Raw genomic sequence first — 27459 nt, 5'->3', positions numbered from 1 at the left:
GTGGATGTCAAAAGGTTAGGGAGAACATAGGCTGTAGCTATGTGTAGTGGGGGGAGAGGGAAAAAAAATCCCTGTTGATAAGGGCCTGGCAAGAGCTGGGTAAGTTGAAGGACCCAAGTGAGCAGGTGGAGATCCAGAGCAGAGAGCCTTCCCAGCAGGGCAGTGAGTCAAGACAGAAGCCAGCCCAGAGCTGGACAGCAGTGTGGGTACTTGGTTCCCAGGGTTCACTGGGTACATTCAGTCCCGAGGTCAGGACAGAGGCTCATCTCAGTCTTACCGGCTGGTGTAAACAGAATTATTCTACACTCAGGATGGCTCTCAGACATTACCATTCTTAATTTATTCTAAATTCTTTAGAATTTCATAATAAAAAAGTGAAACATTTTCTGAATTTCCCCCAAATCCTCCCCACCTTCCGTCCCATGACCTTTTGTCCTTTTCTTCATATATGCCAATGAGAAATTATTTCAGTAGGATCTGCCTATAGCTGGGCTGCTACTTCAGAAAGCCCGGAAGTATAGTCAGCATAGTCAACTCCAACTTCATGGTCTACGTTAGGTAAGACTACTTACTCTCCAAATAGGTAATACAAGTATATATAAACAGGTGGAAGGATATTCTGAGAAAAACCAGCCCTGAAGTAGGTCTAATTAAAATATGACCATTACCGAAATATGTGACTAGCCACAAAAATGACACAACAAAAATCGGCCTCAATTGTAACCAGACGCCCTTTGCCAGTCAGACGCTGAGGTCCTGGGAAATCTCCGGAGGTCTCTGGTAAGAGTAAGGCACTTCTAAAATGTGCTTCTAACGTACATTCCTGTCCCAGAGCGGATCATAACATTCTCCCTTACGCTCGCCAGGCAAGGTCGGAATTACCGCCCAAGGCCTTCCTAGGAGGGACTCAGCACTTCCAGGCTGCTCTGCTGCAGCTGCACCTTCCTTCCTGGACCAGAACTTAATCCCCTTGGATTGGAACCAGGTCTCAGGCATTTCAGCGTGAAGTTTCTCTTCTTTAGGAGCAGGGGGGGTGGGAGGCTGAAGTTCTCTGAAGTAATTTTCCAACTTATGTGAGATGACAGCAGAGTTCTTTTTAAATCTCTGTGGTGACAAGATTTAGTTCCCTCCCCAACTTCCTCCTGTGGCAAAGGGCTTCTGTGTAAGTGTGAATGCGAGCGCACACACACTCTTACACGTACGTTTGTATCTTGTATACTCATTTTGCAGACTGAAGGTAAATCCTAGGATCACATAGCTATTTAGTGGTAAAAATGGGGGTAGAAATAACTCCTTCCAATTCTTAGTTGAGTACTTTGCCAATATGCCATACAACCACATTAACATCCTTAATTCATAATTCTTTAGAATTTCATAATAAAAAAGTGAAAAATTTTCTGAATTTCCCCCAAATCCTCCCTGCTTTCTGTCCCATGACTTTTTGTCCTTTTCTTCACAAGACCTTCACATTTCCAGTTTCTAAAATATGTAAATGAAAAATTATTTCAGCGTGTATACAAAGTAGAAATTACAACGCTGTTAAAAGAAAGAGCTCTAGGATGGCGGCATAGGTAAACACCAGAGACTGCTGCCGCAAACAACCACTTCAAAAATACAACTAAAAGACGGAACGGACATCAACCAGAACCACAGGAAGGCTGGCTGAGGAGAGACTCTTCAACTAGAAGGAAAAACAACAGCATTACGAGGCTCAGAGGAGGCGCAGTGTGGAAAATTTAAAGGTACCGTGGTGCGCGCGCAAAGCGGGCTGGTGGCTGAGGGCGCGGTTGTCATTTTCAATCAGGAGGGAGTCTCAGACTCTGGGCTACAGATCCGGGCGAGTCTCTAGGGACCCAGACTCAAACGGGAGAAGCGGGACTGTCTGGCTACGGTCCCTCCGAGGTTTGCAGCGGTTGCTGGGACAGAGAGGCAGAGCCTCTGGGGACGGACTGAGAGCAGCCATAACTGCTCCCTCCCCCGCCCTGTTGATCCCGCTCTGCCCAAGCCCTGCGCAGAGCCATTTGCCGGATTGCCTCAGGCAAAGGCTAGATTAGCACCTCCCCAGAGGACAGAAGTTTTCCACACAGCTGATTCTCACAGCCAGTCAGCCTGGTGGTCAAATCCCTCTAGTATTAACTACAACAATTAAGGCTTAACTAGAACAAGACTGCGCACAAAGACCACAAGGGGGTGCACCAAGAAAGCATAAAAGATGTGGAGACAAAAAAACATGACAGAAATGGAGGATATGGAGCTAAAAATCGCAATTTTGAGGGCTTGCAATAAACTTGAGCAGAGCCTCACAAAAACTAATGAGACCCTCGATGCTACGATAAAGAAATTAGAAAGTAAGCATACACGGACTGAAATAAAGAATATTATACCCAATAGCAGACCAGAGGAGCACAAGAATCAAACCAAAGATTTGAAATTCGAAGAAGCAAAAAACACCCAACTGGAAAAGCAAAATGAAAAAAGAATCCGAAAGTGTGAAGATAGTGTAAGGAGCCTCTGGGACAGCTTCAAGCGGACTAATATCAGAATTATAGGAGTGCCAGAAGATGAGAGACAGCAAGATATTGAAAACATATTTGAAGAAATAATGGCAGAAAACTTCCCCCACCTGGTGAAAGAAATGGACTTACAGGTCCAAGAAGCGCAGAGAACCCCAAACAAAAGGAATCCAAAGAGGACCACACCAAGACACATCATCATTAAAATGCCAAGAGCAAAAGACAAAGAGAGAATCTTAAAAGCAGCAAGAGAAAGAGACTCAATTACCTACAAGGGAATACCCATACGACTGTCAGCTGATTTCTCAACAGAAACTTTGCAGGCCAGAAGGGAATGGCAAGAAATATTCAAAGTGCTGAATACCAAGAACCTACAACCAAGATTACTTTATCCAGCAAAGCTATCATTCAGAATTGAAGGTCAGATAAAGAGCTTCACAGATAAGGAAAAGCTAAAGGAGTTCATCACCACTAAACCAGTATTATACGAAATGCTGAAAGGTATCCTTTAATAAGAGGAAGAAGAAAAAGGTAAAGATACAAATTGTGAACAACAAACATGCTTCTATCAACAAGTGAATCTAATAATCAAGTGAATAAATAATCTGATGTACAGAATGAACTGGTGATTATCATGAATCAGGGACATAGAAAGGGAATGGACTGACTATTCTTGGGGGGGAAAGGGGAATGGGAGATGCGGGAAGAGACTGGACAAAAATCGTGCACCTATGGATGAGGACAGTGGGTGGGGAGTAAGGGCGGAGGGTGGGACGGGAACTGGGAGGAGGGGAGTTATGGGGGGAAAAAAGAGGAACAAACGTAATCTGAACAATAAAGATTTAATTAAAAAAAAAAAGAGCTCTAAGAATTAAGCTAGTATATTCCCTGAGTATTATTTAGAGAAACTGATTCATAAACTTCAGATATGCTAAGAAATACAAGACTACAGAGTATGATAACATATATCTTATTGCAAAAGCTTACATAGAGGTATGACTTAATTACATGTGTTATAGTAGTATTTGCAATTTTTCAGGTTTTTTCCAATCAGTACACTGTTAGGTTCCTATCCTGTTACTGGAAGAGAACATTCTTAGGCAACTGCTTACAGTTAGGATAGAAGTGCCGAAATGTCTGCTTGCTGACTGATAACTCAACTGCCATCACCGGATTCACTGCTTTTGTGCGGGCCACAGGCAGAATGAGGGCCCTGGGAGTGGGGAACCACACTGCACGGAGCCACATTTTAACTGGGACTAGTTCAGATCCATTCAACATGCATTCACTGAGCTCCTATTCAACCAGGCACCAGGCAAACAAAGATGAGTATCCTTGAGGTTCTTTAAATCGTATGAAGAAAAAAAGGATACACCAGCAAATATGTCTAGCATGTAGTAAATGAAAAGAGAGTTAAGTACTTAGGGAGCACAAAAGAGGGGTGCCTGCCTAATGAAGAAACTAAGGCAAGGTAGTTGATGCTTTCTATGGGATCCCTAGGCTTTTAAGAGCTTGACAAAGGTACAAGTTTTAAGGCACCTTTGGGTTCTGGGATCTTGTATTTTATTTTGGCACTAGGAGTACATCACAATACTTAATCACATGATCTATTCATTTACACTGCTATGTCAAAAGTCTTCTCCTTAAATCACTAATTGGCTGAGATGAATTGGCAAGACCAAAGCCCACAGATCTAAAAAAATATAAATATTACATCAGATAACTGTATTTCCCAATTTAGCTTGCATAATTCAGACTATTTTCACTAAAGAATCCCTCTTCTGTACTTATTACGTAGCAGACCACTGGAATAAAAAACTGCATGTCTGGATTATTTTGACATGAAGACACTGTACATTTTTCTTACCACTATGGCTGGAAAAGTGTCCGTAAAATCTTTTTTCATCTTTGCTGGTTTTTAGCCAACAAGCGGGAAACCTTTGTCAGGACTGGGAAATGAGATTTTGAAAATCCCTAATGAGAACTTAGAAGTCAGGATGAAAACAGAGTTAAGGAAAATTAGAAATTCTGAGGAAAGTTTAAAAATACATATATAATACATAGGTAGAATAGAAATTCGATTATTGGGAATGAAATAAAAAGTTTATAAAGGTCACGATTTGAATCATATAGAATAATAACTAAAGTCAAAAAGAAAAAAGGGAACAACTTAATAAAGAATCATAAAGTTCTTTTAATTAATGTTATTTTTATAGTGCCAAATATGAACAATTCTGAACCACAGAGATTATAGATAACAGGCTGAAAAATGATCATCTGATATGAGGGAATAGATAGCATATACTCTTACATGTCTAAATAAAGTCATGACTACATATTCTGTAGTGAGTTAGAAATAAACTATTTGAATAACACTACTGTTTTATTTCAACTCTGTCAACTTGCTAAAAGGAACAAAAATTTTGATATTCTTGCATAAAGAAACATGTAAAATTAAACAAAAATGCCTAAAATTATATAAAACTTTGGGTATTTTCCAAATTGCTGAGGTGTAATGAAAATAAAAATTCAAAGCAAAGAGAGGATAAAAATACTAGAAAGCAAATCAACACTGGTTATGAAAAGACCAAAACACTCATGGCAGAATCACCTCCAACATTTATTATACATAATTTCCCTGAGTCCTGGAAAATGTGAGGATGACAGACAGGAATGACTGTGGCATGCAGCATCAACATTTGTCGGTATGATGGCCAAAAGCACATGATATTTACAGATAAACAACTCAAACCCATTTGCTGCTAGTTGATCTGATCTAATATAAATCTTGTAATATTTTGAAAATTTAAAGAGGTATTTACATTGAACCATCAAGTTCATGATGGCTAAGAAGCCTTAGATTTGTAGATGTACACTCTTTTAATGTGCCATACTTTAAAAAATATATATTTTTATTGATTTCAGAGGAAGGGAGAGGGAGAGAGACAGAAACATCAATGATGAGAGAGAATCATTGATTGGCTGCCTCCTGCACGTCCCCTACCGGGGATCAAGCCCGCAACCCAGGCATGTGCCCTTAACCGGAATTGAACCTAGGACCCTTCACTCAGCAGGCTCGATACACTGAGCCAAACTGGCTAGGGCTAGATGTATACTCTTTTATATTTGGTCTTTAATCTTAGGTGAATATAATCAGCAACTAAACATAAACCTAAGTGGTGTAATATAACATTATATAACACTGTGCTATGCCCATTTTTATAACAATTAGAAAAAAATCTAGAAGCATTCAAGTACTTTTTATTGCTGATCAAAGGTTTTTACTTTTTTATTGTAGATTTTTTTCTTTTAAAGGGATTCATAACATCATTTACCTGTAAATGAACAATTCTCAGAAATATATCTTCTCTCATGCTCATCTCGATATCAAAGCGAGAAAGTCTTTTGTCTGCTTCTGTGCTTGCTGCTCGTACTTCTTTGTCAGAGGAGACGTGCTGGGGAAAGTCTAGCATGGTTCGTTCCACTGTTAATAGAGGGGAAAACTGTAAGGACTCCTCAAGTCAGGATTAAGAAAAATACCTCCTGTCTAGATGAATGATTTTCCTGACAAAAGTTTTCATTTTATACTTTCTGTAAAAGTTCCTAAGGCTATAAAAAAACACAACATTTAATACAGAGCCTGGCTGTCCCAGTGGCATTATAAGGAACAATAGGGTGTGCACTGGGCACTTACTAAAGTATTCTTTGGGTGTAATTTACTAACTGGCAATATAGAAAAATAAAGACATAGTTCTTATACGAAGGCATTTTATAATTTGGGGAGTGGTGGTGGAGAACAGCACATAAAAATACAAAGAACAATGCCGGACAGAGCAGGTTAGCAGCTAAATGAATGGGACAGTAACTGAAAGGCATCAATGCGGGGGCTGGCCACTGTGCAGTGCCCAGCGGAGAAGGCGGGGCCTTAGAGGATGGTGGGCAAAAGGAGAGGCTGGAGAAGCAGAGAGTGCAAGTCTGGGGAGGGCAGGGGCAGAGGCAGAGGATGTTTAAAACACAAGCACACCAAGTTAGTGGGGTGGCTTTAATTTAGAAGTTATTTTTTTTCTTTATAAAACATATATTTTTATTGATTCCAGAGAGGAAGGGAGAGGGAGAGAGAGATAGAAACTTCAATGATGAGAGAGAATCATTAATCGGCTGCCTCCTGCGTGCCCCCTATTGGGGATTGAGCCCGCAACCTGGGCATGTGCCCTGACAGGGAATAGAACTGTGACCTCCTGGTTCATATGTTGCTGCTCAACAACTGGGCAACACCAGCCAGGCTAGAATAGAAGTTCTTAACCTGCATACAGATTTCTTAAATAATTTAATCAAAGTTACATACCCCTCCTCCCCAATACAAACATTCATACAAACAATGAGTTCCATACAATTTCAGAGGATTCCTGGGAAACTCAGTAGATACATCCAGCAAAGAGCTGAATATTGGAGCTATTCCTGTTAAATGATGGTGCTAATGTAGTCTATTCTAACTTTTACATATTAAAGTTGGTTCTGGGTTTTCCACATATTTTTTGTGTGTGGCTTTAATTGGGCAAAAATCTGATGTCAATGAAATAATACTTACTATAGAAGCAAATGAGTATGGTTTATAGCAGTGGTTCTCAAACTTATTTGGCCTACCGCCCCCTTTCCAGAAAAAATATTACTCAGCGCCCCCTGGAAATTAATTTTTTAAAAAATTTTAATAGCAATTAAACAGAAAGATATATGTATTAATGTTTCTACCTTTTTCGTAAAATATAGTAAAGAAAGGTGTAAATTAGAAACATTGAAGTTTGAAATTATGAAACTATTTATTGAACTCAGAATAGAAAGGTAATACAAAAAAAGTTAAAACAAATGCACCTGTGGCCATCACCGCCCCCCTGGATCGCTGCAGCGCCCACCAGGGGGCGGTAGCACCCACTTTGGGAATCACTGGTTTATAGTGATGGTTGTGGTTATGCTATGACAATGAATACATTTTTATTTTATATATGGTACTTTAAAGGTATTGTAAATAGGCAAAGTTTACACCTGTGATATATGGTAAACAGTAGAGCTATCCTTTATATACCAAGAAACTGTACAATTAAAGAAGCCACCTCACTCTTATTAGTTCTCTTAAAATACTGTTACAAATAAAGGCATAAAAAATTGTCACAAATATCTGAATACATTAATAATGTGTTTTTAAAAATCAAATTAGATAATTATTTTTAAGGATTTGACTTAGTCTATAATTTTATGTCTCTTAAATAAAGAATCAAACAGATTTAAATTTTAATATCTATTGTATTTAAGTGATATAATTAACTAATAATTATCATTTCTGTTTACTTTTAAAATAAGCTCAAAAAGATTATTAAGAAGGGCAAAATTGCCTAAGAACTCAAATGAACATCATAAAATATAGGAACCTAAAGTTGGAAACATATTCTTAAATAATAATACTGGGAACCATTTCCTTCCTTCCTTTGCCCACAAAGACCTGGAACCAGACTTATACTCTAGCTGCCAAACTATATACAATGCTGATGTCTAGTAACTGACACTAAATGGGAAGGGTTTTTAACAGCTCTTGCAGGAGGCAGAATGAATAACGAGGACATACAGATAAGAGAAAGGTAGTCTTTAAAAAGCTATTCTTTGGATGATTAATCTACAAAGATAAAGTTATAAGAGAGTAAGAACATACATCACAAACCTAAAAGTATATTTAGAAGATGTATTATTGGGGAAAAATATAGTAAATAAGTTTTTGTTTTTGTTTTTCCCCCCACTGATGTTTATATTTGCTAAGTGAATAAAGAAGTTCATATCTGAAACTGGGACAAACCATATATAGGGTGGGAGATGCATATGAAATTGCCTACTGGGAAAGCTCTGCTGAATGGGGGCCAACCCCTTCCCTTTTGACTTGGACTAACGAGACCAATCAGATCCTTTTTATTCAGAGTTTAAACTCAGGACTTGTAGCAAGATGTAGTGGCCATTGATGAGAGTGATGCAGTTGGTAGTTGAGGCAGAAACTGAAACAGAAGAGCAGAGGTCAGAGAGAATAGCCAAGTCCCCACTGTGGTGGGATAGAGTAGAGAACTCTTGGTGTTGAGGGGTTGGGGAGGGTAGAGCGATGACCAGGGCACTAGGGCTGTGGAGGGTTCTGGACAACCTTCCAAATTCCAAAAGACATACATAGTAAGTCAAGGCCCCACTGTACTAATGTTTACGTTATCCATGTTCTTATGAAGTGTGGATACACAGCCAAGGTTGCTTAGACATAATTATCCTACAAAATATATCCAACCCATAGAGGTAACTCCTGTGAATCTTCATTTCTTATAACTCAGAGAGTCTAATACTCATATAATAAAAATAATGTATTTTACGTGTATGGAAAATGGAAGATAGAGAAAAGCATAAAGAGAAAAGTAAAAAAGTCAACTGTCAGCCCACCATCTAAGATACTAACCATTATTTTTTTAAAATATATCTTATTGATTTTTTACAGAGAGGAAGGGAGAGAGAGAGTTAGAAACATCGATGAGAGAGAAACATCGATCAGCTGCCTCCTGCACATCTCCCACTGGGGATGTGCCTGCAACCAAGGTACATGCCCTTGACCGGAATCAAACCTGGGACCTTTCAGTCTGCAGGCCGACGCTCTATCCACTGAGCCAAACCGGTTTCGGCGATACTAACCATTATTAAAATTTGTTATTAAAATTTTCTTTTGGCTTTCCTTCTTTGTCCTTTTCTCTAGGTCATTAAATACTGCATCTAAACATTATTTTGTTATTATGTTTAAAAATATTTTTATTGACTTTTAGAGAGAGAAAGAGAGGGGGAGGAACATTAACTGGTTGCTTTCTGTATGCACCCTGACTGGGAATGGAACCTGCAACCTGGGTATGTGCCCTGACTAGGCATCAAACTGGTGACCTTTCTGTGCAAAGGGCGATGCTCAACCAACTGACACGCACCAGCCAGGGTTATACATGATTTTAATGGCTTCACAGTGTTAGGGTGAATGTATCACAATTTATTTAGTCATTCTATTAGTTGACACTTAGGAGTTGTTCCAAGCTTTTGCTTATGAGAATAACTATCTATACATAAATTTATAGATGATTTTTTCCTGTATCTGATTATTTCCTTAGTTAAATACATAGATGTGGAATTACTAGGCCAGGGTTTGAACTTCTTAAAAGTTTTCATAGATACTGTCAATGCTCTTCAAAAAGCAGCCAAAAAGAGTGTACATTTTATAGCACCTTTGCTAACATAATAAAAAAATTTTAATCTGAGGTAACTTAATTCCAAGCAATTAATTAATCATTATGTAAAAATCAATATCTTGTGAAATTGGAAAACGGATTGCTAAGACAGAAAACGTACAATGGTTTATGATGCCCACAAAATGAAATATTGATGTGCTTTTGCATCCTACTCACCTATGTACTTCACCTCTACATCAGCCAGTGCCTGCAAACAGTTCTCATAAGTTACTTCCTCAAGGTCGAGCATTCCAATAGCATCATACACCTGTTTGGTCTGCACGATGAGCTCCTCGGTTCTTGTTTTAATTTGTTCTGGTGAAAGGTCCCATCGTAAAACATTCCTGCCAGCCGCAGCGCTGGCAGACATCGCCTGAAGGGGAGACACCACTTCTCGCCCCAAAGTCATTCCGAATAAAATCCTGCAACCGCCAATTCTAAAGAGAATCAGAAAGAGAACAAAAATTAGGCATTTCTGTTGATCTAAAGTCAATAGACAAGTGGGTATTGTCTAATTAAATTTAAATAAAAGAGAACGTTTTAATAAAAGTGAGCAATTTCTTTCCGCTGAACACATATGCACAACGCTCCTGTGAAAGTGTCAGTGCAGGACTCGGACTCCTGGGGGCTTATGGGATCTCCGGACAGGACCCGCCCACTCTTCCTGGGCAATAATGCTGGTGTTATGCCAGGTGGCAGGCAGGATGCCTGCCTTCTGATGTGTTTGGGTGAGTTGCTGAGCAAGCCAGGGAGAGGTTGGGTTCCTGGTTAAAATGAAGACTTCATTTGGGAACCAAAACTCTTAAATCTCTTGGACCTTGAGCCACATGTTTTCTCTGAAAAGTATGCATCCCCGCCCCCCAGCCCCCGCCCAGCAAAATGCTGAAGGTTATGTTATTGAGGAATAAACTGATATGGATATGTGGAAGTTATTTAATGGCACACTGTACTATAAATATAAAGGGGATTTAACATTAACTCTTATTAGAGCTTTTAAAAAATTGGGAAATTATCAAAATGCACATGAATCAAGTTTTAATATACTGTATGATGGTGAATAGGCTATCCATTGTACCATTTCTTTCTCTGAATTCTCAGGCATGCTTTGGCAGTGCAAGAGCTCTGTAACATTAACAAATTCAATAAAAAGTTAAGTATATAGAAAAAACCCTTCAATGCTTATATTTTTTTCTTGAATAGTTACAGATTTAATTAAATTTGTATTTTCCAAACATTAAATTGTTTATGTAATTAAATCATAGAAAAATAAAGTTATATGTCAAAAACATAATAATTGTCCTTTATAAATTAAACCAGTAATTTTTATTATTTAAATGTTTTTTCTGTGCAATGGCCACCTACTACTTATGCAGTCTCAAAAATGTTTGGGATTCAGCATTCAAATTTAGGTTGAACACCAGTTAAAAAATTTTTTTACCAAAATATCAAGAATGGAAATTTGAATTTAAAACTTGGAAAATAAACTCTGGTATAGCTATGACATTATTCTAAAAGAAAAAATTAAGGATAATTATACTAGTCCTCCAACCCCCTAAACACTCAAATTAATAATTGGTGCCATGTGTGCATCTATCTACAGATGCATGTGTTTGTGTGTATAGATAATTTTAGAGCTTATAAATAAAAATGTTATAATTAATAGCTAACATTTATTGTGTTTAGGCACTGTACTAAGTGCTATTCACATATTAACTCAGTTCTCACAAAAACCCCATGAGGCAGATACTATGGTTATTCTTGTATTACCAAAGAGGAAACTAAAACACAGTTAAGTTACTTTAAGCATTAAAACAAAATAAAAAAACAAAAAAACACACACACAAAAAACAAAAAACAACAACAACAAAAACACAAAACACAGTTAAGTAACTTGCTCAAGGTCACTATGGTGGGAGCTAGGATTAAAAGCTAGGTAGTATCTTATAACAGAAACCCACATTTGAAACCTCTACTAGTATGTTCATGTTGACCAATGTCACAGCAATAAATTAAAAAAAAGAAAAAGAGCAGGTAGTATAGATCCAGATCCCACATTCTTAACTGCTACGTTAAACTTTATTCCTATTATTTACAACACCCTAAAACAACCTTATAATGTAGGTCAGACATTATTCCCTTTTAATATATGATGCAATTGAGGCTCAGAGAAGCTAAGTGACTTGCTCAAGGCCATTCACTCACAAACTCACAAATATTTATGAGCGTGTACTGTGTCTGGTCACTGTGATAGGTGCCGAGAACAAAAAGGCGAATTGACTGGGACCATGCTATTACAATACAGTGGAGAAGACAGATGGATCGATAGGCAATTATACTATACTGAGATGAGTGCTATGATAGGGTCAGCAGAAGGAACTCTGAAAGGCCACAAAAGGAACTTTTCTAGGAATATTGTCTAGAAGGAGAAATGCACAAGCCAAGATCTAGACAATGTGCTATCCAAAGGCCAAAGGCTATAAGGAGAGAGAAGTCTGAAAAGGTAAGTAGGAAGTACTGAATGCAAAGCCTTGGAAATCATTAAAAAGTTCAACCTTGCCAGGCCAGTGTGGCTCAGTGGTTGAACATCTACCCATGAACCAGGGGGTCAAGGTTCGATTCCTGGTCAGAGCACATGCATGGGTTGCAGGATTAAGTGCCAGTATGGGGCATGCAGGAGGCAGCTGATCAATGATTCTTTCTCATCATTGATGTTTCTGTCCCTCTCTCCCTCTCCATTCCCCTCTCTGAAATTAAAAAAAAAAAGTTCAATCTTATTTTGAAGGCAATGAGAGCCATTGAAGTCTTTTAATCAGGTGAGAGATGAAATAAAATATGCATTTTAGGGAAATCACTCAAATTATAGTGAGCTGAAAAGTTTGGAAAAGAGAAATCATTCTAGAGGAAAGCTATTACTGTATTTGGGGCATAAAATTTTGGCACGCTGAACTAGAAAATAAAGGGGATTGGAGTGATTAAAAAAAATCAATATGAAATGGTACTGAATGGATGTGTGGGGAGGTGAGAGAGTCAAGGAGGATGTCCAGGTTTCTGTGTTGGAAATGGATGGTGGTGCCATCACTAAAATAGGGAACTGAGAAAGGGGAGGAGGTGGCTCTTTGGGGTGGAGGTGAGAAATTCAACTTTGGACATGCCAAGTGGCTGTAGCACATGTAAGTGGAATTCATTAATATTAAATGGTAATTAGAGGGGTGGTTGGACTGGCCCAAGGGAATTTGCAGAGTGAGAACAGAAGAACTGAGTTCTAGCTCTGGTTTAATCACTGAGGTAGAAGGAAAGCCAAGCCAGGCTGGGTCTAGGAAGTTGTGAAAAGTAAGCATTAAAAAAGGGAGGGAGCCCTAGCCAGCTTGGCTCAGTGGATAGAGCGTCAGCCTGCGGAGTGAAGGGTCCCAGGTTCGATTCCGGCCAAGGGCACATGCCTGGGTTGCTGGTGCGATCCCCGGTAGGGGGTGTGCAGGAGGCAGCTGATCAATGATTCTCTCTTATCACTGATGTTTCTATCTCTCTCCTTCTCTCTTCCTCTCTGAAATCAATAAAGAAATATATATATATATATATATATATATATATATATATATATATATATATAAAAGGGAGGGAGCGATTAACAGTATAAAGAAAGACAGAAGAGTCTGCCGAAACCGGTTTGGCTCAGTGGATAGAGCGTCGGCCTGCGGACTGAAGGGTCCCAGGTTCGATTCCGGACAAGGCCATGTACCTTGGTTGTGGGCACACCCCCAGTGGGGGATGTGCAGGAGGCAGCTGATCGATGTTTCTAATTCTCTATCTCTCTCCCTTCCTCTCTGTAAAAAATCAATAAAATATATTAAAAAAAAAAAGACAGAAGAGTCTGTTGAACTTAGCAACAGGAATGCCATTGATTACTTTGGCAAGAACAGTGTCAGTGGGGTGATAAGGGTGAAAGTCAGATTACTGTTAAGAGGTGTGAAGAAGGTGGAAACTGGAGAGTACACCTAAGCAATTCTCTGGCATGAAAACAAAGGTAGCTAAGTTGGTGCAGCTGGAAGGGGCCGAGGCAATGGAAGAGTGGGGAGATCTAAATGCTGTCTGGCCACATGAACTGAAGTCTCTGATGTGAAACACTGGCTGAAGGACCCAAGGCTGGCAGACTACTTTCTAATATATTTTCACATTTCTCCTTTAACCAGTTGAGTTATATATTCACCAAAGGTCAAATTCCAAAACCTGTTTATGACTATTTGTTTTTATGCAATTTAAATATTTAACCGGTTAAATGTATGTAAACAGAATGATTTGTTGTTTAGCTAAACTGTTTTGGAAATACTTTTTAATAGATAGTGACTAAAAAGCCAACCAAAAAAACAAAAACAAAACCCGGCTGTAATAGAAGTTTAAGTAAAGAATTGTGATGATTCAGAAGACTTCTGATTCAGATTAATTATGTGTGTCTTTAGGTGTGTTCTTGTTCTACTTAAAAAAAAATTGGAAATTTAAAAATGGTACATTTTAGATGTAGTTAAGCAAGGACAGTGAGGAATTCCAATCAAGTGATTCATAGTTGCTAAAAAGGCCTTCATCTTACATCAAAATATTTAGAAATAAATACACATTTATGTTTTGTTTGAATATATATTTTAAGCAATTTATCATTTTTCATGACTCCACTTGAAACTAATTTTTTAAATTTATTCTTAAATGACATTTAGAGAAAGGTCAAAGGAGATAGGAACAAATGGCATATAAAGCATGGACAGCAATTTGTTTTAGAAGACTACAATCTCAGTAAGATCAATAAAATGGGTAAAATGAGAGTAGTTAGATTGTAATAAAAATGTGAGATGTCTGGGTTTAGGAATTGAAAAGCTAAACACTGACAAAATCCAGCATATTTTCTTGGAAGTGGATGGTTGAGATAAACAAGTTGAAGAATGCAAGGAGCCGACATCCTAGTATTGGATAAATTGTCAACGATGAACACTGGAGTCCACAGCTTGACAGCTGAGCCTGGGAGTAGAAAGGAAGACTGAACCAGGGACAGAAGTCTTCAAAGAATAGAAGGGGCTGACCAGGTGGTTGGGAGAAGACATTGTGGGCAGGGTATAGAATGGTAAAACCAGATTGTGAGCCTCGACAGTGGTTTTATACAAGGTGAAGAAGTGTTGGCCTGGGGGCAAGGTAGGATCTGGGGAACAAAAGATGTGGATTTTCCTCCTTACTTTGTGCTATGAGATGTGGAAGAAAAGACGGGTGTAGGGGAAGTATTTTCCTCAGGGCTGAGGGGATTTCAGGAAAGGTTAAAAGGAGAAGAGACCGTCCAGAGTATGAAAAAGTGGAGGAGTATGTTTACCACAAGACCAGAGCTCCAGAAGTAACACGGGAGAAGTCTAGAGCAGATAGCTACATCGGTATTGGTTGTCCAGCCCACCTCTCCCCCATCTAATTATATACGCGTTTTCTTCCCATATCCATGCATCCCCCACATGGTCCATGATCTTTAAAGGTGGCTGCCTCTACCTCAGATCCTGGGAGAGAAAGGGGTCTTATTCCTACTGAGTATAAATGAGAAAGCTTGTGTCCTTGACTACAGCCAGCATCCAGCTTATGAGAAAGAATGGAACCTGATTTAGGATGAAATAAACACTGTGAATGGAAAAATAAAGGAAGGAAACTAGATATTTACTGACATCACTGAGCCCCTAGATCAACTAATTCTGAAGCCTGACCGACAGCTAGACTTTCCAGTTATGTGAGTCTATTGTTTAGGCCGGTTTGAATGTGGTTTTGTTATTTGGCTCACACAGAGCACTGACTAATAAAGGAATGAAAACTGATAAAGGAATGAGCACAGGAAAAAGAATTATAAAGGTTGGAATACAAGAAATGACCAGTGACTGGAGGGTCTTCTAAGCTCGGTGGTCGCCTAAAATACCAGGGATGTGAAGTTCAGTGTGTGGTGTTGGCTAAAAATTTCCAAAATAATTATTCCCACAATTCCTCATAGACACACAGAACTAAGGCCTCGAAGGAGTCAGCCATGACCATGATTGATTGGGCTCCCAAGGAAGTTCCGCACAGGTGAAGAGGCTGGCCATGGGGTTTCTCAGGCAATGAATGGCAAGTGGATGACTAATGACAAAAACATAGGACCTCTGTATCTTAATACCCTGCTCTTTTCACCACTCTTCTTAGTATAAACCAATTATTATGGACACATTTTCATTATTGTTAAACAGCTTTAAAATAAAATTACTCCAAATATTTCACTGATAAGATGACCTCCACCAGTTTTCATTTATTTCCTAACATTTATCAAAAGGTTGAGTGTTTGGTCACAGCATCACCTGACTTTAACTCAGTTAAAATGATAAAGATGTGAGCAGCCCTGCCTTGGCTGTACAAATATACCTATGATCACCCTTGTACAGCTCTACTGCAATGAATAAAAAGCTACACCTTCCTTGAAGTAATACTCCCTGAATGTGGAAGGGGTAAAAAGAAACAGACAATAGAAATCATGATTTCCAGAGTCAACAGAACACATTAAATTTTTTATATTATAACTTCTTTTCTCGCTTTCTGGAATTTTGTCTTAATTTCATTACTTCATGATTTAGAATTCTTGTTATCAAAGAAAAGGAATGAAGACTGAAGGATCCCCTTATGCCTCTAATGAAAACATTTTTTTAAAAAATATTTTTATTGATTTTTTACAGAGAGGAAGGGAGAGGAGAGAGTTAGAAACATCGATGAGAGAGAAACATCGATCCCCTGCCTCCTGCACACCTCCCACTGGGGATGTGCCCGCAACCAAGGTACATGCCCTTGACCCGAATCAAACCTGGGACCTTTCAGTCCGCAGGCCGACGCTCTATCCACTGAGCCAAACCGGTCAGGGCTAATGAAAACATTTTGATCTACTGAGAATTTTTCTATCTGCATTGTATCTGCTTTTCCTCTTCCATTGTCATTTGCTGATCATCCCTCCTCCTCCCCTTCTGTTACCATTTCAAGCTCATTCAATGCTTAGAATGTTGGTACATTTCTCTCTTCTTGCTCTTAAGGGCCTCTGTACCTTGTTGGGAAAACTGGTGAGTGCACCTGCAGTCATTCTAGCTACTGTGCTTGTTCGCTTGAGAATCTGGTGAGGATTTTTAAAAATTGACTTTTTGCAACTGAGAGCTATAAAAGTTGAAAACAGGTAACAGAGTGTGATCCTGTCTTTTTCTACAGGGGTTATTATGTGCATTTGAAAGTTAAAATCTAGATTACATCAGAGATGTCTACTATCTAATTAAACACTAGGGTGTTGTTGTTTTTTCCTACAAACTTCCAGGCTCTTTATTATTTCTGTCCCAACCACACCTTCTTCATGGTCTCTTCAGTCTTTAAAGTACTTTCAACCACACAACTCTGCAATTTCTAATAAGAAACAGTACATAATACTATACTGGGATTGACAGGAAGGTGCAGTTGTAGTCTCCTGTGTCCACCAAACAAATGAAGTACTTAGGCAAAGAAAGCAAGTGGCATAGATTTTGACAGAGATCACCAGGTTGCAGAATTTCATTTGGACAAATGAGCATGCCACAGCTATTTTGAGTTCATTGTCTTAAAATTTTTTTTTTAATTTCTAGCTTTTTTTAAAAATTAAATCTTTATTGTTCAGATTATTACACTTGTTCCTCTTTTTCCCCCCATAACTCCCCTCCTTCCAGCTCCCACCCCACCTTCCGCCCTCACTCCCCACCGTGTTCATCCATAGGTGCACGATTTTTGTCCAGTCTCTTCCCGCATCTCACACACCCCTTTTCCCCCCAAGAATAGTCAGTCCATTCCCTTTCTATGTCCCTGATTCTATTATAATCACCAGTTCATTCTGTACATCAGGTTATTTATTCACTTGATTCTTAGATTCATTTGTTGATAGATGCATATTTGTTGTTCATAGTTTGTATCTTTACCTTTTTCTTCTTCTTCCTCTTCTTAAAGGATACCTTTCAGCATTTCATATAATACTGGTTTGGTGGTGATGAACTCCTTTAGCTTTTCCTTATCTGTGAAGCTCTTTATCTGACCTTCAATTATGAATGATAGCTTTGCTGGATAAAGTAATCTTGGTTGTAGGTTCTTGCTATTCATCACTTTGAATATTTCTTGCCACTCCCTTCTGGCCTGCAAAGTTTCTGTTGAGAAATCAGCTGACAGTCTTATGGGTACTCCCTTGTAGGTAACTGACTTTCTTTCTCTTGCTGCTTTTAAGAATCTTTGTCTTTTGCTCTTGGCATTTTAATTATGATGTGTCTTGGTGTGGTCCTCTTTGGATTCCTTTTGTTTGGGGTTCTCTGCACTTCCTGGACTTGGAAGTCCATTTCTTTCACCAGGTGGGGGAAGTTTTCTGTCATTATTTCTTCAAATATGTTTTCAATATCTTGCTCTCTCTCATCTTCTGGTACCCCTATAATTCTGATGTTGGTACGTTTGAAGCTGTCCCAGAGGCTCCTTACACTATCTTCGTATTTTTGGGTTCTTTTTTCATTTTGCTTTTCCGGTTGGGTGTTTCTCGCTTCTTCGCATTTCAAATCTTTGACTTGATTCTTGCACTCCTCTGGTTTGCTGTTGGGAGTCTGTATAATATTCTTTATTTCAGTCAGTGTATGCTTACTTTCTAGATGGTCCTTTATCACACCATCGAGGGTCTCATTAGATTTCCTGTACATCTCATCAAGTTGATCGACAGACTCTAGAAGCCTCTTGAGAGACCTCAAAAGTGTGGTTCTGAACTCAGTATCCTCCCTTGATAGTTTTGTCCTGTTTTTTTGTCTCCGCATTTTTTACACTTTCTTGGTACACCCCCTAGTGGTCTTTGTGCACAGTCTTGTTGTAGTTAAGCCTTGATTTTTGTAGTTAATACTAGAGGGATTTGACCTCCAGGCCGACTGGCTGTGATAATCAGCTGTGTTTGCAGTGGAAGAACTTGTGTCCTCTAGGGAGGTGCTAATCTAGCCTTTGCCTGAGGCTATCTGGCAAATGCCTCCGTGCAGGGCTTGGGCGGGGCAGGTCCCACGGGATCAACAGGGCGGAGGAGGGAGCAGTTATGGCTGCTCTCAGTCCGTCCCCAGGGGCTCTGCCTCTCTGTCCCAGCAACAGCTGCAAACCTCGGAGGGACTGTAGCCAGACAGTCCTGCTTCTCCCGTTTGAGTCTGAGTCCCTAGAGACTCGCCCGGATCTGGAGCTCTGAGTCTGAGGCTCCCTCCGGATTGAAACAGACAACCTCGCCCTCAGCGACCAGCCCGCGCCGTGCGCACTCCGCACCTTAGTATTTTACTTCAGCACTGCGCCTCCTCTGATTCTCGGTTCCTCCTAGTTGTAGAACTTCCATTCAGCCAGCCTTCCTGTGGTTCTGGATGATGTCTGTTCCATCTTTTAGTTGTATTTTTGAAGTGGTTGTTCGAGGCAGCAAACTCCGGCGTTAACCTATGCCGCCATCTTGGTTTCCCCATTGTCTTAAAATTTTTGCAAAACATTTTATGGAATGTACTTTCAGAAATGCTGAGACTTGCTGCATTCATTTCCTTTTGAAGCATAGTTTAAAAGCCTCTACTTCCTCTTATCAAGGCTTCTTTGATAATTCCAGTTCATCCAGATCTGAGCTTCTATCACCTTTCATCTGTGCCATTCATTTAAATTACTGCCATTCACCTGTTCGATTGGCTTGTCTTGTATTCTGCACTAGACTAGGACTTTCTCAAGCATAATAACCATGGCACATTTCTTTTGTCACAACCCCAACCTGAGCTCACTGCACTGCTGAGCACATAACAGATACTCATTATATACCAGAGGCCCGATGTACAAAATTCGAGCAAGAGTAGGCCTTCCTTCTCCAGGCTGCCGGCACTGGCTTTCCTCTGGCACCCGGGACCCGGGCTTCCCTCGCAGCCCCAGCTTCGACTGGAAGATCATCCGGAAGGATGTCCTGTCTAATTAGCATATTACGCTTGTGTTATTTTATAGATTTGAAAGGAGATGGATGGGACTGGTATGGCTAAAACATTACAACACCACCACCTCCCGTCATCGTCACAAATAAACATCCACGCAGGGAAATGTGTCTTAGTAGAATCAGGACTCGAGTGAAACTCCATTATGTAAAATGTCATAACTTCTCTTTCCCCACAATTTACATTTTACCATGTTCTCATCCTTTCCCTGTAGTGTTACTGTGTTATAGCACATGGTTTGCATGGCATTTCTTGACATTTGCCCCAATTCTTCAAAAACACTTCGAAAATATTCCTAGTATTTACTTTGGAATTAATATTTCTCTACAAGCTCCTATTGAGGGCTGCATTTCATCAACCCCCCAGACTGTAATTACTCTATATTTATTTAAATTATTTATCTTGTTCCATTTCATCTGAACTGCCCCCTTCTAATCTTGATTCTTACTGTTCATATAGTTGTTTTTTGCACTCACTGATTTAACTAAGTCACCCCTCTCCTTACTAGTAGTATGAGCTTCTAAAACCAGGTGAAACCATTAATATTGACTGCTACCGAAAACAAATAATCAATTTGAACCATGCTTTGATAGTGAAACGACCAGAATGTTCCAGAAGACACTGCAAAGTAATTTTGCTTCATGATGACGCACCATCACACACTTCAAAACCAGTTAAGGACACGTTAAAAGATCTTGCCTGGGAAGTATTAACCCACCCGCCGTATTCACCAGACCTTGCTCCTTCAGATTACCACTTGTTCCAGTTGATGGCACACGCACTTTCTGAGCAGCACTTCAAATCGTACGAAGAAGTGGAAAATTGGGTCTCTGAATGGTTTGTCTCAAAACAAGAAAAGTTCTATTGGGACGGTATCCACAAATTACCTGAAAGATGGGGAAATGTGTAGCTAGCAATGGACATTACTTTGAATAAAGCACTTTTGGTGTTTCTCTGGAAATTGTTTTCTTTGATGACAAAATCCGCTATTATTAACCAGTACACCTAGTATGACTAGGCACGCCTTTCAAGAGCCACAGGCTTTTAGTACTTTCTACAAGGAACAGGGCTAAAGGTACTAAAAACATGTTTAAAATATAAAAGTGGCTTTTCTACAAGATTGTTTAAATTTCACAAATCCTTATTTTTACAATGGAGAGTTAATCTTATTAGCTATGCTAACCAAGTTACAAAATTTTACCTGAAGATTCCTGGTCTTAGGCCCTCAACATATCAAACATTTGTGAACCTAGTTTTCTCTCTGTTGTGAATATCCTTGCAGGTTTCACATTCCTGCGGCTGTCCCAAATGTTAAGTCATCTCCCACTGGTGAACCTCTCCCGTACTCTAAGTCTCTCTCCTGATAATTGAACTTCCTTGCCTCCTCAACCTCTTCCCAGAGCACTGCCTTTTCCACTTTGTCTTAAAGGCCTTTCCATCTTAAGCTCCAAAATTATGCTGGTGAGACTTTATAAGGGTAGATGGATGAGCTCCATCACTCCCTTAACTTCAGTTTTTTGACCTACTTCACTCCAAGAACCTTCACGTTTATTCTTCTTATCACCTCTTGGAGATGCTCCTCAAAGACAATACATTCTGATAGTATTCCAATCTCTGACCATGATCTGTCTTCTCAGCTCCCACTTATCTACACCTGTGATTCTTATTTCTCTTGTTCCTTTAGACCTCCAGTTCCCTGATTCCTCTATTTTCTCACTCTAACAGGCTTCTTCTGTAGCTCTGCTTAGACCTGGGTGATGACTCCTACTTCTGCCCTCCTGCCTCTACACTCCTCTCAAGAGAGCTAAGAGGAGGTGCCCATGCAGAGCCTACATCCACCACCACCCCCCACCCCCACCACACAACTCTGGACTCCAGAATTCCTTATTCAAATGGCCCCCAGAGCCTGTGTGGGCCTCTTCCTTGGGCCAGTCCCCCTGAGGGTGAAGTGCACCCTTGGTATACATGCTGCTGGGGTGAAGTGCACCCTTGGTGTACATGCTGCTGGGGTTGAGGGAGAGTCATTAGCAGGGGAGAGTATGGTTGGAGCTTGGACTTACAGGTGGGGGAATCCAGGCACATGTGCGGCCCCTCATGGTACAGAAGGGGGCCAGGGCAATCTCCCAATTATACTGTTGTCCAGGCTACACAAACGTTGGAAGTGAGCCACATCTATCAATTCAACCATCCTTCACTAAAAACCCAACTGCCCGGCTTCTAGTCCTTCTGCTAGATCCACCATAAAAACCTCTGCCCAGGACTATTTTAAACAGCCACCTTCTCTATTCGTACATCCAGATCATCAACCAGGGCTATGGGGTTTAAATGCTATTTTATCATAGTCTCTAATTTGAGCTGGACTCTCAAGCCTTCAGGAAAATCCATCCAGGTCACCTTGTGCCCCCCTCAGTCCCACACCAATGATCTCAAACTGTGATCAGTTTCCCAAAATTTCTCTTCTCACTGTCACTAGCTAACCCTGCTGGCCATTAGACAGAAATTCCCACCTACAAACATAGCTACATCTATGACATTCTTTCTTTTTTACTCCTAATGGACGTATTTGTCTTATCTAAAGCCAATTTCTCCATCTGTGAGAGAGTCTTATGTGATCTCTTCCAAGACATCACTCCATGAAATAGTATCTTTTTTAGTAGAGTCTTAAAGGTCTCATTTACAGTGCCTCTTTACAAACGTATACATGCTTGAGTGCTTAAGTGTCTTCATCTAAATAAAATAAAACAAAAACTTCCTTGATCCTGGGTCCCTCACTAGAAATGACCTCTATTTCTCCCCTTTCCTTCATTCCCAAGAGTTTTCAGAGTGGCCAGGCCAGCGTTGCCATCTTCATGTCCTCATCTCTCTCTTAATCTTTAACCTATTTCAATCTGGGTCCTGGCCTCATAAAAAAAAAGGAAACTGCTCTCAGCAGGGTCCCTAGTGTTTTTACTAAATCCATCTGACACTTACTAAATCCAACTAATCCTTTAGTACTTACCTAAATTAACTTTTTGTGATATTCGACAGTGTTTTGTTCCTTCTTTAAAAAAAAAAAAGTCTATTTTTTTTCTTGATTTCAGAGAGGAAGGGAGAGGGAGAGATAGAAACATCAACGATGAGAGAGAATCATTGATTGACTACCTCCTGCATGCCCCCCACTGGGGATCAAGCTCACAACGTGGGCATATGCCCAGACCTGGAATCAAACTGTGACCTCCGCATACATAGGTTGATGCTCAACCACTGAGCAACACTGGCTGGGATTTTTTTTTTTTTAACTCCCCCTTTTTTGGAACTTTTTCCTCCTTTAACATCTGTGATAATGATTATGCTTCTCATTCTATGTCTTTGGCTGTATCTTCACAATTTCCATCATCTAACCTCTTTATTCCCTTCCTTAGGATTCCCTGGTGTTTCTTGGGATTCAGTTCTGTGCTCTCTTTTCTTCTCTTTATTTTATACACTCTTCCTGGGGTGTTCTGGTCCACCTGTGTGGCTGCATATGCTAGCCATAGCTAAAGACCTCCAAATCTGTGCCTCTAGCCCAACTCTCCTGAGTTTTAGAACCATATATCTAAAAACTATTGGGTAGCTGACTTGGATGTCAATGACCACCTCAAATCCAGTCTGTCTAAAATGAAACTGACCATCTTCCTTACCCCTCAGAACCAAGCCTGTCTCCTTCCTGTATTATATCTCGGTGAAGATCACCAGTATGCATTCAGTCGCCCAAGTCAAAAACCCAGGAGACTTTCTGGATGTCTTACAATCTATTCTCCAGATTGTCTACAGAGTAATCTATCTAAAATGTAAATCTGATCATGGCAGTCCCCTTCAGTGCCATGGTTCAGGATCAAGTTCTGACTCCACTGACTTCAGGATCAAAGGTACATTCAAGGCCCTGCTGGACCTGCCCCTATTTCTCTGGCTTTTTCAATGCCACCCTTTTGCCCTCAGCTTTTTCATTTAATGATCTTTCAATTGGCTTAGGATCAAACTGTTTTATGAACAGAATGTTTTAGAGATAAATGCCTTAGAATAAATCAACTTTTACCAGTAAACACAGGCAAAATTGTTACTTTTGGTGTTCTAGTCCTCTTCCTAGTCCTCTCCTGACTATCTCTTCTCAGTCTCTTTTGCTAGCTTCTCTTCCTGTACCCATTCAAAAAAGTCGGGTTTCTGATTCCAGCTAGATCTCTAGTTGAAGCTCCTGACCCACGGACGTCTCAAATGCAGCAAGTTCAAACTTGAACTTTCCCGTGAATTCGCAGTTTTAGTTTTTGCCACTCTTCATCTAGGATCCTAGGCTAGAAACTTGTTGTACATATTAGTGAGCCAGTTATTGTGCCAGGCACTATACCAAGAGTTTACATACACTTTCTTATTTAATTTGTTTCTTATTTAATAAGACAAGAGGCAGGTATTATGAAACCAACTTTACTGGATATAGAGAAGTAAAGTAGCTTGCTCAAGATCACACAGGAGGTGTGGAATTGGGATTTAAAATTAGGCCTGACTACAGAGCCCATATTCTTAACTGCTATCCTATACTCATGTTGCAACTGCATTCTAAAAAAGAAAAACATCAGATTTCTCACAAATTCACCTCCCCGGTCTTCCACCTGCTTGTAATGGGGAGAAACTGAGGTGACTACAGCAGTTAGAGACTACATGTTGACACAGCTTGTCTGGTTTGCTATCTATACCACTCCCTCAAGGACTGCTGCCAAGGGCCGTGAAGGAGTGCCCCATGTTAGCTTCCATCCAGCTCTTTCTGAAAAACAGGCCATGGAGGCCTGGGCAGCTTTTAGTCACCCATTTCCAAAGAGTAAAACAACTCAAACTGGGACAACCTGATGGCTACCCTCTGCACCCTGGTCTCATTCCTTTCCAGAACCCATTAATTAACTGTTCTCGGTAAGCAGGAAACTATGTGAAAAGGTGCACTCCTAGGAAGCTGCAAAGGCTTTCTGAAAGTACTCAGGCAAACACATAACCTAATTTCTTTAATATGCTTTTTAAAATGATTTTAGAGAGAGAGGGGAAGGGAGCAGGAGAGAGAAACATCCATGTGAGAAATATCAATCAGCTGCCTCCAGTATGCACCCCGACCAGGGATTGAACCCACACCTGGGGATGTGCCCTGATCAGGAATTGAACTGGTGACCTTTCAGTGCACAGTACGATATTCAACCAACCGAGTCACACGAGCCAGGGCATAAACTACATTTCTGATAGGTAAGATTCAGCTGAGGCATTCTAAGAAAACTTTATGTGCATCAAATGTTAGTTCTTTATTAAAAAAAAAAAAAAAGGCTCATTATAAAGGGATTTCCCATGAGGCAAATGAGTTGATTCAGTCATTCTTCAGTAAATATTTATTGAGATTACAGAGATGAATATGACATGGTTATTGCCCTCAGGAGCTGTCCATAAGAGAGAAGAAGAGACATAGCGATTATTAGGGAGCAAACTCTATATGAATAAAGTGATAGGGAATCCAAAGGACAGAGAAAGTAACTGTGGTTTGGGGAGGTTCTTATATATTTCCCAGTCTACACACACACACACACACACACACACACACATAACCTGAGAACTTGGTTTTCCTCTTTTCTATCCTTTGTATAATATATTTATTATTATTACTAACAGCTAACAGAATTGATCTAGAATAGATGTCGGGGGTGAGGAACCTTTTTTCTGCTAATGGCCATTTGAATATGTATAACATCATTCTTGGACCATACAAAATTATCAACTTAAAAGTTAGCTTGCTACATTTAACAAAACATTTAATTAACTCACCCCTAATGCCTTGGCAGGGCCAGACCAAATGATTTCTCGGGCCTTATACAGCCCAAGGGCTGGACGTTCCGCACCCCCGACAAAGTACATACTTTTATTTCATTAGCATTTGTGGGAGGTCTTCTAAGTGTATTCCAGGAAATGTTACATTAACTACTTCTAAATTTCTTCAGTTCAATGTTTTAGGGTCTATATGTCAGTTGCTTACTTGCTCTATACACTTTGTATTAAAAATTTTTTTAAAAATAAATGATACTTTGGAGGGTGGGGAGAAATAGAAGAGTGTATGTATAGGTAGGATCAATGGAGATGGAAGGAGAATTGACTTGGGGTGGTAAACACACAATACAATATACAGATGATGTGTTGTGGCATTGTGCACCTGAAACCTGTATAATTTTGTTAAGCAGTATCACCCCAATAAATTCAATAAAAAAATAAATGATACTTCTCCTGAAGACTGTTAGGTCTTTTTTTTTTTTTTAATTTGTAAGGAAAACAGCATAAATTTTTCAATTAAGCTCATATATTGTGCCTGGCACTCAGTCAATATTTGTTGAATGAATTAAAATCTGGGTGAACACTGAAAGCCAGCCATGGATTGGTTGGAGCTGGACTAGGAAGGCCGAGTGATCTGCTCCCCCAAGTCAGGGGAAAAGTGAAGAAGATATTCTCCTCCTAATTCTAATGGGCTGTAAGCTCTTTGAGAACACAGTCCATGTCTTAGTCACCTTTGTACTTCTTGGCAAATGTGGAAGAGTGTGTTGGTGCATAGCATGTATGTTGTAACTGCTGAATCAAAGAATATAACAATCCAAATTACCCTGTCTTAGACACCAAGTAAATAAGGGGCTAAAGTAATCAAGAGAAGGTGCTAAGATAGTAAAGTTGTTGAAGAAAAGGAGTTAAGTGAGTGATATGTCGTAAAAATACTTTTGAGTCATGGGTAAATGATTCACAGAACATGCCAGTACACTTGGAGAAGGCAGTACTACAATTCGACTGCTCTTGCTTCCACCTGCTGGTATAGGAAAGTAATTTTTTAGATTGGGCAGCTCTAGAAAAATACAAAAAAACTTTATAAAAACAATGAACTTTCAAAGTGCTCTTGTCGAGGTAACATAGTACACTTCCTATAAACAGCCCCTCACAAAAATGTACACCATGAACTCAGCTACAAATATTTGGAGTACAGAGCAGAACTACCATAAACACAGAGACATTCCAGTGGCTTTTATTCTGAGGAGCATCCAGGTTCTGATAAAGCCAAAGCATTATCCATTTTCTTTCATTCTACAGTCCCTTTTTGTCCTCACAAAGTAGTATTTAAATTTGATGACTAAAATGACGATTACAACTATAATGGACTTAGTCTTACATAGTAAAAATATACTATTTATTTTGGAAACAGTGCCACATACAACCTCAGTTGTGTACAACTTCCTCTATCAGTAAGGTTCAATAGTAGAACCAGCCCTGCCGGGTGGCGCACTGGTTAAGCATTGACCCAGTTGTGGGCTCAGTTCCCAGTGAGGGGCATGCAGGAGGCAGCTGATCAGTGATTCTCTCTCATCATTGATGTTTCGATCTCTCTCTCCCTCTCTTAAATCAATAAAATTATATTTTTAAAAAGTAGGAGAATCAGGTTGGGGGGGAGGATAAGAGATCAACCAAAGGACTTGTATGCATGCATATAAGCATAACCAATGGACACAGACAGTAGAGGGGTGAGGGTATGTGCTGGGGGGTGAGAATGGCCAGGGAGAGGTCAATGGGGGGAAAAGGAGACATATGTAATACTTTAAACAATAAAGAATTTAAATTTTTTTTAAAAGTACTAGAACCAATTATATTATA

General features: G+C 39.8%; 1 protein-coding gene across 1 annotated transcript in view; it reads right to left on the bottom strand.

Annotated features, from left to right (window-relative positions):
* NLN (neurolysin) overlaps window positions 1-27459 on the bottom strand; it is an 82430-nt gene that overhangs the window by 42231 nt on the left and 12740 nt on the right. Inside the window, exons 2-3 of the mRNA XM_070412061.1 lie at window positions 9971-10230; window positions 5849-5997 (exon numbers count right to left, since the gene is read on the bottom strand). Of these exons, the coding sequence (XP_070268162.1) occupies window positions 5849-5997; window positions 9971-10230 (409 nt within the window). The remainder of the gene's footprint in view (window positions 1-5848; window positions 5998-9970; window positions 10231-27459) is intronic.

Source organism: Myotis yumanensis, unplaced genomic scaffold (assembly GCF_028538775.1).
Source record: "Myotis yumanensis isolate MYYU_CA2020_CCGP unplaced genomic scaffold, mMyoYum1.0.hap1 SCAF_4, whole genome shotgun sequence".
NCBI lineage: Eukaryota > Metazoa > Chordata > Mammalia > Chiroptera > Vespertilionidae > Myotis > Myotis yumanensis.
This window is presented reverse-complemented; position numbering and strand designations above follow the sequence as displayed.